Source organism: Magnolia sinica, chromosome 7, assembly GCF_029962835.1.
Source record: "Magnolia sinica isolate HGM2019 chromosome 7, MsV1, whole genome shotgun sequence".
In the NCBI taxonomy this organism is placed as follows: Eukaryota; Viridiplantae; Streptophyta; class Magnoliopsida; order Magnoliales; family Magnoliaceae; genus Magnolia; species Magnolia sinica.
In genome coordinates, this window is record NC_080579.1 from 55,102,129 (window position 1) to 55,113,381 (window position 11,253).

At 41.9% G+C, this 11,253-nt stretch overlaps 1 protein-coding gene across 1 annotated transcript; it reads right to left on the reverse strand.

The window, feature by feature from the left end:
- Positions 1 to 271: 271 nt before the first annotated feature.
- Positions 272 to 631, reverse strand: LOC131250633 (uncharacterized). The gene has a single exon (XM_058250916.1). It carries the CDS (start codon positions 629 to 631, stop codon positions 272 to 274), a length of 360 nt encoding a protein of 119 aa, XP_058106899.1.
- Between the last annotated feature and the right edge of the window lie 10,622 nt (positions 632 to 11,253).

Below are 11,253 nucleotides of genomic sequence, written 5' to 3' on the forward strand. Positions count from 1 at the left end.
GCCTTAGTCTTAGTCTTATCCACCCAGATACCATCTTTGTTGACAATGAAGCCTAACAGCTTGCCTCTAGTTGCCCCAAATACACATTTTTGCGGATTGAGACGAAGCTTGAACTTTTCTAGCCTATCGAAGAGCTTCTTAAGGTCTTCGAAGTGTCCTTCGATCGTGCGAGACTTGACGATCATGTCGTCCAGGTAGACTTCCATTTCTTTATTTATCATGCTGTGGAACAAGGCAGTCATGGTTCGCTGATATGTGGCTCCCGCATTTTTCAACCCGAAGGGCATAACCCGATAGCAGAAAGTTTCTCATGGAGTGATGAAAGAAGTCTTCTCTCGATCTTCAATGGCCATCTTGATCTGGTTATAGCCTGAGAAGCCGTCCATGAAGGAAAAGATCTTGTGTCTGCAGTATTATCTATCAGTGTATCGATATGAGGCAGAGGGAAGTCGTCCTTGGGGCTTGCTTTGTTGTGATCTCTGAAGTCAATGCACATCCTGACTTTTTCATCCTTCTTTGGAACTGGTATGATATTTGCGAGCCATTCTATGTTGTTAGAGACTACCAAGAATCCCGCGTTGTATTGCTTAATGACTTCATCATGGATCTTCAGCGCCCATTCTGGTTTCATTCTTCATAACTTTTACTTGACAGGCTTCATGTCAAGCTTTATTGACAGATGGTGTACCACCAAGTCTTCATCGAGCCCTAGCATGTCCTTGTAAGAGAAAGCAAAGTTGGACAACCGTGGTTTCAAAAACTCCACCATCCTCTGCTTGTACTCCAGGGGCAGTGATTTTTTGATGTGTACCTTTTTGGGAAGTTTCGTTGTCCCTAAGTTCACAATTTTGAAGTCGTCTACTACAACATTGGTCTTTGTTTCAAACTTTTCGAGAGAAACCTTGAATTCAAGAGCCGTATCCCTCATCCGGGGCTTCATCCAAACCCATGAGTTCGAAGTCTAACTCTAGAACAAAATCTTACGAGTCGACCTCAAACTCCTGCGCTGTATGTGAAGTGTTTGGCACAGTGATTTTTGAAAGTTTTTCTTTTGTTTTTGTATTTTGAAGATTTTCTGATGTTTTGTGGTTTTTGAGGAATATTTGATTTTTTTGAATTTTTTGGAATATGTGATGTTTTTGTATTTTGAAGATTTTCTGATATTTTTGTGTCGTCGAGGTGTCCCGAACAGGACAGTATTGTGAACCATGATTGGTCTTGCCCTAGTTCGGGATACCAACTGCTATTTACATTGGCATTTTTTTCGAGGCCAACATTGATGGATGGTTCACCGGTTGATTCGATCGTTAGGGGGATGGCTAACCATCGCGGTTCTTTCCCCCTTTTGATCCTGCTGTTCTGATCTGTTTGTTCCTGAGGGTCACCTGTCTCGATGACCATGATGTCTGTTGGGCTGGGCTCAAAGTCAGAATCTGATTCAATTTCTTCGCCCAGGGGTTGGAGTTCTTCTAACTCCTCAGGTTCATCCGATGATGGGACCTTGACATCCATCCAGTCAAGGGCAGGCCATTTTCCTTTATCAACCTAATGGATGGGCTATTTTTGCCTCTTGTGTCACTGAGCTGGTGATGAGGATGAGTCCCCTTAGCTGTGGGTGTAGATAGGTGTCTCTTAATTCTTGCCCATGTCCTTTTCAAAGGGCATTCCTGGTTTTGGGTCTCCTGTGGATGACCCTGTTTCCCTACCCCTAGCTTCATGTGGTGGGTCTGGAGGTTCTGCCCCTGGCTTCAGATGTGCTTTTAATACCCTGAGGATCCTATCCCACCTTATCGGTGGCCAGCTAGACTCTTGATTAAAATGTTCTGAGAGTTTGAGTCACTGGAGGTGGTCCTCAAGGGAAATTATCGTGTCCTCACAAACTGTCCCAGCCTTGATGAACTTGATGGGTGTGCACTTAAATGGTTAACCCTTCTTTAGCTTTTCAGCTTGATCCTCTAGTGTCGGCTGATATCGCAGTCCCTATCTCTGTACGTTGGTAGGTGCGGGTTTTATCACCATACCTTTTCCATGAAACTCGGTACGGTAATTCAGGATTAATCGCTCAGCAGGGGGAATGACACATTTAACAGCGACAGGTCGAGGATTGGCGATTGCATTCACATTTTCGAATTCAAAACTGTGATATGATATATCCCCCTCTGCATGCTAAATATCAATCACTGGGATTTCAGTTTCTGGGATATTGACCGTCACCGGTAGGATGGTTTCTGGCTCGGCCAATACTGAAATGATTCGATTTTTCGAAGGGAATTTGACCCTTTGATGGAGGGTAGATGGGATGGCTCCAACAGTATGGAGCCATGGTCGCCCCAACAGAAGGTTAAATGAGGCAGGGATGTCAATGACCTGAAACGTAACAAGGGTCATGTCTGGTCCAATTTGCAATTCAAGGTCGATTTCTACCTTAACCTATCTTCGAGAGTTATCGAAGGCTCTAACGCTCATGGTGCTGGGTCTGAAGGAAGACGGTTCTATCCCTAACCGTTCAACAGTCCTTAAAGGGCAAACATTAAGACTGGATCCATTGTCAATAACCACGAGTGAAACTTTGAAATTCTTGTGACGAGCAACTATATTTAGTGAGCACCCATGTTTACGCCTTTCCGGTGGTAGTTCCTCATCAGAGAAAGTGATGGCCCATGGTGCGAGGAGTTGTCCAATCATACTTGCCACCATTTTGGGAGGTACATCAGGAGAGATATGGGCATCATTCAATGTTTTCGTAAAGATTTCTCTATGCGATCTTGATGTGCATAGAAGTTCCCAGATGGATATTTGTGCGGGAATGGTTTTGAGTTGAGCTGCTATGTCGTAAGCAGCATTGGTTTTGCAAGTGGTTCCCGACAAAGTTCCCCGGGTTTCCTTTGGGTTCGGGTTATCTCTCCTGAAATATCTTCCATTGTTACCCACCTCATCGCATTCTGGGTAATGTCATGGGACTGCTTTTGGGTCGTAGGAGGGAACCGCTCTTCCTTTCAGATATATCATTAGTTCTTGATGCTGAGAGATTGTGACTGGAACTGTTTGTAATAGACTTGATGATTTCTCTTGAGGTACTACCAGGTCTTGACCGGTTTTGGCAGCGGAGTCTTCCTCCTCCTTTTGATCCGTGGGAGGGATCCTCTGGGCATGTGTCAGTTAGTGAGGCATTAGGAAGTTTGGTGCTTGAACCCGGGGTGCCCCTTGCAAGGTTAGCGAGGCTATATCAGGGGGACCTATCGAGAGAATAACGGGTTCAGAATTTGACCTTTTTGGATGTAATGAGGATGGAGTTGAGTGTGCCCCTTGGGAGGCGAGATGCTAAAGGTGTGACCCATTAGGCGCTGCTTCAAGGAATACGAGAGGTTGCGTTGCGGGTGCTGCTTCAAGGAATACAAGAGGCTGTGTTGCTGGTGCTGCTTCAAGGAATATCTGTGGCCCAGGTGATGGTGCCTGTCGATACCCCCATATCCGATTTGATGTATCGGGCATGATTGCTTGGATGGAGTGATGTGGAGAGGAGTACATGGGTTGCCCTCCTTCAATGTGGTTGACGGTAGAAGTGCTGGGTGTGCTGGGTCCTGCTTGATGCGATGGCAGAGGATTTTGGAGAATGTTGGTCTGAGCTATATTGTTGGCCTGTGGGGTAATCGCAATCTTCTGACTCTCAATTAAATCTTGGACCGCATGTTTCAAAGCGAAGCAGTGGTCTGTTAGGTGGCCAGGAGCCTGGTGATATGCGCAGTACTGATTTTCATTGTAACCAGGTGGCAAGGGATTAGGTGGAAGTCGAGGCTGGAGTGGTGTCAAGAGTTGTTTTTACATTAACATTGTCAGAACTTGACTATATGTTTGTGCTAAAGGGGTGAACTTCCTTCCTAACCTTGCTTGCTCTTGTGGACCTTGCGCATTTCCCCTAGGCTGTTGCGATTGTTGTTGATATGGCTGTGCCTGATATCCCTGTTGGGCTTGCTATGGTTGGTACTGCCTGTTTGATTGTGGCTGGTATTGTCTGTCTTATCGTGACTCCAGTTGTGGAGCACATTAGCTGCCTTGAGTATTGGTGGCGATGTTATTAACTTTCGTAGTGCGTTGCATAGGAGCAATGCTATTTCTATTCCCATATCTAATGGGTTTCCCTTCGACTTTGTTTCTTTTGATTGAAGGTGTCTGGTATGGCCATGAGGAAATGGTCCTAGCCCTGATCCCGGCTTCCACCTGTTCTCCAGTTTGGATGAGTTGGGAGAAATTTTCGTATGGATACGAGATTAGATATCCTGAAATGCTGGGATTCGCTGAATGTACAATCATGGATATCTGCTCTTCATCATCGATGGGGTTTCTCATTCGAGCCGCCATGGCTCGCCATTGTCCTACGTATGCTGATAAGGATTCATCGCTTTTTTGTCTCAAGGCAGCCAGGTCAGATCTTCTTAGAGCCATATTCAGGTTGTATGAGAACCTGTCAATGAATGCTTGGGAGAGTTTTTCCCAAGTTCTGATTTGATGGCTGTCTAGTGAGGTGTACCAATCCAAAGTGTCACCCATAAGGGATTTTTGGAAGAGCTGTATCAAGGCTTCATCATTCCCTGCTATCGCATTGAGTTCCCCACAAAATGCTTTCAGGTGTGCTGTGGGGCACCCACTACCGGCGTACCTTTTAAATTTTGGTACCTCGAAGTTTGGAGGTACTCGGGCATCTGGGAAGGGACAAAGGTCCCTGAATTTGGTGGATGGGTGGTCCACTCCTTGCTGCCTTTGGAGTTGATTTTGCACCATTTGTAGCTGCTCTCATAGTTCCTCAATCTCATACTTGCGTTGCGGATGGTATCTTGCCCCTTGCTGTAGGGCTTGTGCTGCTTCCTCTTCGTATGGATCAAGAATGGGGGGTTGCTGAAAAGACGGTAAACTCTCGGTGGCAGGATGTAGCTGGAATTGAACACCGCTCCCTTTTGGGAGAGGGTGTGATGTTCAAAAATGGCTTCCGCCTAGGGTATCTGCCAGATCCAGAACGTTACTCCCGTTAGGGGGAGTGAGTTGGACTCGAAACTGGCCCCCTTCATGGGCATTCACCAGTTCTTGTCTTTGGTTCCCATGGAGGGGAACTAGTGTTGTAACCTAATTGTTGTGTTGTGCTGAGTAGAGATGTGTGGGAGGGTTGCTCCCGATTGCTGGCTGTTGTTGGTCTTGTGCTGACTCTTCTGGGAGAGAGAGTACAGGATTTACCGGAGGAACGAGGGAGAAGGAAAATGGAGTCTGAGGGAGTTAACTGTTCTGTACACTAGGCTGGGTTGCCTGTGTATTCGGTGTAGCACTTGGCGAAGTAGTAGCTCTTGCATTGCTCGAAGACTTTGGACCATTTCTTACACGGTGTTGTTGGCTTGAGAGTCTGTTGGAGCTACTGGTGGTAACAGCGCGGGTGATGATGCAGGTGTGGGTGCGGATGTTTCGAGAGTTATTTAAGGTGACAACTCTTCTTCATGGGTAGCTTGAGAGGCCATGGCTACGCGGGATTGAGTGGTCATGGTTCGAATCTGTACCTAAGAAAGAACAAGCCAATGATTTTTTTTTTATTTTTGTATAAGTGTAATGATGATTTCCCTTGAAATTGAAGTACCACACACTTTCAAGTCGGGTCTCAGCTAGTGCGCAATTCCCCAGCGGAGTTGCCATTCTGTAGACACTGAAAATCGGCACCCACGCTGGGACTAAATATTTTATGGTTTTGGTAATGGGGGTGATTAGGCTGATCTACGGACGTTAGAGTCACCAGTAACCAATAAAATTCAGAATCCTGCAGTTGGCTAGAACTCGTGGAATATGTAAGGTTGGAGAAATCCGAAGACTCTCCTACCTTAGGTTGACTCCTGATCTGCGATCTGGGATTTTAGGTAAGGGACCTCGATTACAAAGAGGGAAGGTGTTAGGCACCCTCTCTGCTCGTACAAACATACGGTCTCTACTTTGTGTGGTAGAATAATCTCAAGGGAATGATGGATGCTATGGTCATGATGGGACTAGGCACACATGGATTTCTGATGCTTCGAGATCCGAGATTTCGCCAGGCCACAGAGCATACATCCAATAATGTGTCTAGAAGGCGGATGTGATGATGCTTATGTAAAAAGGTAAGAAAATTGGACTAGATCACTAGGAATTTCTGATGTGACAGGATCCGATGTACGGCAAGTCACAGAGCATACGTTCACAAGAGATCTAGAGAAGCAGGGGGGTTGAGAGGGGAATAGATATCATGATGAATGCTTGTAGGATGATGGATCCTTGGCTTGATTTTTGAATAGGCTAAGACATAGACTGAACCATGACTAATCTGGGCTGAGCTTTATGGGTTGGAAAGGTTGAGAAGAAGGCTAGAGGTGGCTGAAAAAATTAGGATTTTAAAAGCTTGGGAGCTCCTTCCCTTTCCCTCACTCTCTTCCTCACTCTCTTCCTCTCCCACTCTCCTCCTCTCTCACTCTCTTTCTCTTGGTTGTTGTTGTTGAAATGAGAAGTGGAGAGGGCTATTTATAGCCTTCTCCAATGGCATTGCTGTAATTATTAGGTTTGAGGGGGTTAAAAGCTGAGGTGGCAAGTGGTGGTTGGTAGAGGGGAGAGAGACGCCATGTGGCACACTCCCATTGACTCTTAAGGTCGGTAAAACTGTAAATAGTGGAGATGGGAGGGTAAATCCAGCGGAAAATTGACTTTTAGACGCTAGGACAGCTGTCCACATGCAGGCCGCGAGCGGCGGCATTCGAAGTACCGTAGATGGTAGTCAGATTACCGTGTGGCCGCATTCGGGCCGGGCCTGAGCGTGTGAGTTTTGTGTGATGCTCTGGTTCGTCCGTTGGCCTCCTTTTTGGGTTTCTGTGGCCCAGATAGGTGGACTTAGGTTCGAGTAAAGGGTTCTAGCTAGGGTGTAGGGTAAAGGTGGGGTCGTATGCAAATTGAATGGTTCATATTATGGTTTCTGGCTGCGGATTGGAAGTTTGGGGATTTTAGACCAGGGTCTTAGGTTTAGGATGGAATTTAGGTTTAGTTATGATCGTGGTTCCCGGATTGTCTTAGCCTTCGCGAGATGTTAGCCTGGGTGAGGTGTCTACACTTGCAAAAAAAAAAAAACCAAACTTCTTTCCCCATATTCTCCACAACTTCCACTCAATAGAATCCAATATCATTAAATAGACATACCAACACAAATTTTTCCCCTTTTTGTCACAATATGGAAAGGAACGAGTAAATTAATGATGGAAGTATAAGAGTAGAATAAGAACATTGAATAATGAGAATAAGAAGTAAGTTCAAGATAACATAAATAATGTCACGATAACTATTAAAAACATGTCCACATAAACAAGAAAACATGTCCAAGCATATAGAGTCAAGAGAAATCCAAGTATAAAAGTTATTACATATTAGAAATTCAAAACTAATATGAACTAAGAGAAGGAGCATGTATGGAAGGATCTATTTGATGTAGTCCCTTGTTAATGTGCCTAAGATATTTGTGCATATATTTAAATTGCATTTCTTGGGACACATGCATACCCTTTACCTTCTCCTCAAGAGATTGCAAACGTGCATCAAAGTTAGAAGGCTAATAATCAGGTTCAACCGCAGAGTCAGACTCAAGTTCATCAAATATGACATCCATATTGACATCATCTGAAGGCAAAGCATCCTCTTCTTCAGTTGCTTCAGCTGCTCCTTCAGCACCTACATCAACTTGGCCTGGAGCCAACCTCAAATTCATCTTATTTATGTTTGAGTTGTTGAATGGTAGATGGTTAATTGGAGCTTCTCCAACAAGCATTGCCATAAGACTATGGGTGGCTAATGCAGTCATCATAAGATAGGCAAAACGTATATCACTATGACCTGGGTGGAGATGGAACTGAATAATGATGTAACAGATAAGGGATGGAAGACAAATGAAAATACAAATAACAATCGAATGAAAAATACAAGCCATGAATGTAGTAAGCTCAGTTTTGTTACCTGATCTAGGGTGGACATTTGAAATGAAAATTCGATGGAGAACCCTGTATCTGGGTAACATAAACTTCGAAGCGAGCGCATTCCCAGAACTCCATTCCGCATTCATGTTGCATAAAACTCTAGAGAGCATTCTTTTCTCTGATTCAGACGGTTTTGTGACAAGTGTATGAATGAGAATACCGTCATCATTAACTAAAAAGTCCATTAATCTAGAAATTAAGTGACAGTCCACTTCAATTGGACCTTCTCTGGTTGTAATTATAAACGTTAGATTCTTAGAAGAGTAGTCACTAATGCAAGCAAACATGGCCTGTGCAATGGAACAGTATGCCAGACTTCCCCAATGTAAAATGTTATCCCATCCTACAGATTAAAGAAGTGGAGTAATACCAAATAGTGCCAAATGATCGGTGTTAACTGTCTGTTCAACTATCACATTGCGTAAGCGAATATCCCACACATACTCGAGATCTTCCTCGGGTGACCGAAGATGGCACACCGTGATAAGAGCGGAATGAGAAGAAGAGGGACCACGAGATCCTTTCTCCTTGTTTCTACACTCCGTTGCAACAAAAAAATCAAGGAATACAAGGATTGAAAAAGAGGTAAGAAGGGTTTCAAGTAAATCATATTTTTAGCTAGAAAACCTACAAAACAACCATAAACTTTGAAGTAAACAACACAAACAAGGAAATGGAAGTGCAAAGAACTCAAATCAACAAGGAATCGAAGTTGGGTTCCACCGGTCGTGGTAGGGCTTATTGGAGAAAAAGAATCAAGTGAAGAAAAATGTATTTTTCCCCAAATAAAAGGTAAAACCCGAGATTCACGACTGGTCGAGCCATAACTAGTCGAGTGTGTACACGACTGGTCGTGCACCACTGAAAATATGCAATTTTGCATCTATTTAAATTTTAAAAATTTTAAAATAATAAATATATACATTATGATACAAATAGACACACATCAACAGTTCATATTACACATACCAAGATCAATTTTCAATTTTACAAACCTGTTTTTGTCGAGTGATTTTGTGAATATGTCTGCAAGTTGATTCTTAGTCTGAATATATTCTAATGAAATTATCTTGACTTTCACCAATTCATGAATGTAATGATATCTAATGTCAATATGCTTAGTTTGTGAATGTTGAATTGAATTTTTAGAAATATTAATTACGCTTAAATTGTCACAATATAAAACCATAGAATCTTGCGCAATTCCGTAATCGCTTAGCATTCTCTTCATCCACACAACCTGAGTGCATGCATTACCAGCAGCAATATATTCAGCCTCAGCTGTGGAGAGCAATACAAAACTTTATTTGTTACTTAGCCAAGAAACCAAATAGTTCCCGACATAGAAACAACCACCACTGGTTGATTTACGATCATCAATGTTACTAGCCCAATCGGCATCTGTATAACTAGCTAATTGCACACTAGTATCATGTGGATACTAGACACCAAAATTAACAGAACTAGCAACATATCACAAAATATGCTTAACAACAATCAGGTATAACTCTTTAAGGTCCGATTGATATCTAGCACAAATACCTACGCTGAATGTAATATCAGGTCGGCTTGCAGTTAAATATAATAAATTACCTATCATACTGTAATACAGCTTCGGATTTACACTTTTACTTGTCGAATCCTTACAGAGTTTAAGTGTCGTACTCATAGGAGTATCGAAGTTCTTACAACTCTTAAATTTAATTTTGTTCACTAAGTTTAGAGCATACTTGGTTTGAGAGATAAATATCCCATCAGTAAGTTATTTCACTTGAAGACCTAGAAAATAGTTTAATTCTCCTACCATGCTCATTTCAAACTTGGACTTCATTAATTCTGCAAACTCAACAGACATGTTAGCACAAGTAAATCCATAGATAATGTCATCAACATATATCTGCACTATTAGAATGTGATCATTGTATTTCTTTACAAATAGTGTCTTATCAACACTTCCCATTACAAAGTTATGACTAAGTAGAAACTTAGTCAACTTTTCGTACCATGCCCTGGGAGCTTGTTTTAAACCATAGAGTGCTTTTTTCAGATGATAAACATGATTAGAGTATTTAGGGTCTTCAAAACTTTTAGGTTGTTCTACATATACTTCCTCATGCAGATCACCATTCAAGAAAGCACTCTTTACATCTATTTGATAGATTTTAAAATTTTTATAACAAGTAATGGATATGAATAGTCTGATAAATTCAAGACGAGCTACTAGGGCAAAGGTTTCATCATAATTAATGCCTTTTATCTAAGTGTACCCTTGTACAACCAGTCTGGCATTATTTCTTATAATATTACCTAATTCATTAGACTTATTTTTAAAGATCCACTTGGTTCCAATTATATGTTTATCATTAGGTCTAGGAACCAAATGCCATACATCATTTCGAACAAACTGATTAAGCTCTTCTTGCATTGCTACAATCCAGTTTTCATAAGTAAAGGCTTCTTTTATGTTAGCCGGTTCTATCTGAGATGTAAAACACACGTAGTTGCACATATCTTCTAATTGTTTACGAGTGCGCACACTAGTGGATGATCTTCCAAGGATTTGATCAGTTGGATGATCTTTAACTAATCGTAGTTCATTATCATTATTTCGACTAGATGAAGAGTCTAGTTTATCAATTAATGAGACTTCATTATCTTCTGAACTAGTAGTAGATGTATTTAGATCATCATCTATGACAATAATGATGGATTCTTGAATTACACCGATCCTCCTGTTAAGAACCCAATATGCTCGACTATTTAGAGCATAGCCTAAAAATATCTCTTCATCACTTTTGGTGTCAAATTTACCCAGATTTTTTCGGTCATGTAAGATGTAGCACTTTCTGCCAAAAACTCAAAAGTATTTGACAGTAGGCTTTTTATCAAACTACATTTCATACGAAGTTTTACTATTTGATCTTCTAGTATAAACGAGGTTAATTATAAAACAAGCAGTATTTACAACTTTAGCCCAAAGATTTTTAGGAAGCTTCATACTATTTAATATAACATTAGCTATCTCTTGAAGTACATGATTTTTTCTTTCAACAACCCCATGCTGTTGAGGTGTCTTAGGAGTAAAAAATTCATGCGATATTCTTTGGTCACTGCGAAATTTCTCAAAACTACTATTTTCAAACTCAAAACCATGATCACTACGGATCTTAGTGACTTGTGATTCTTTTTCAGTTTGGATATATTTAAGTACCCTTTTTACTTCGTCGAGAGTTTC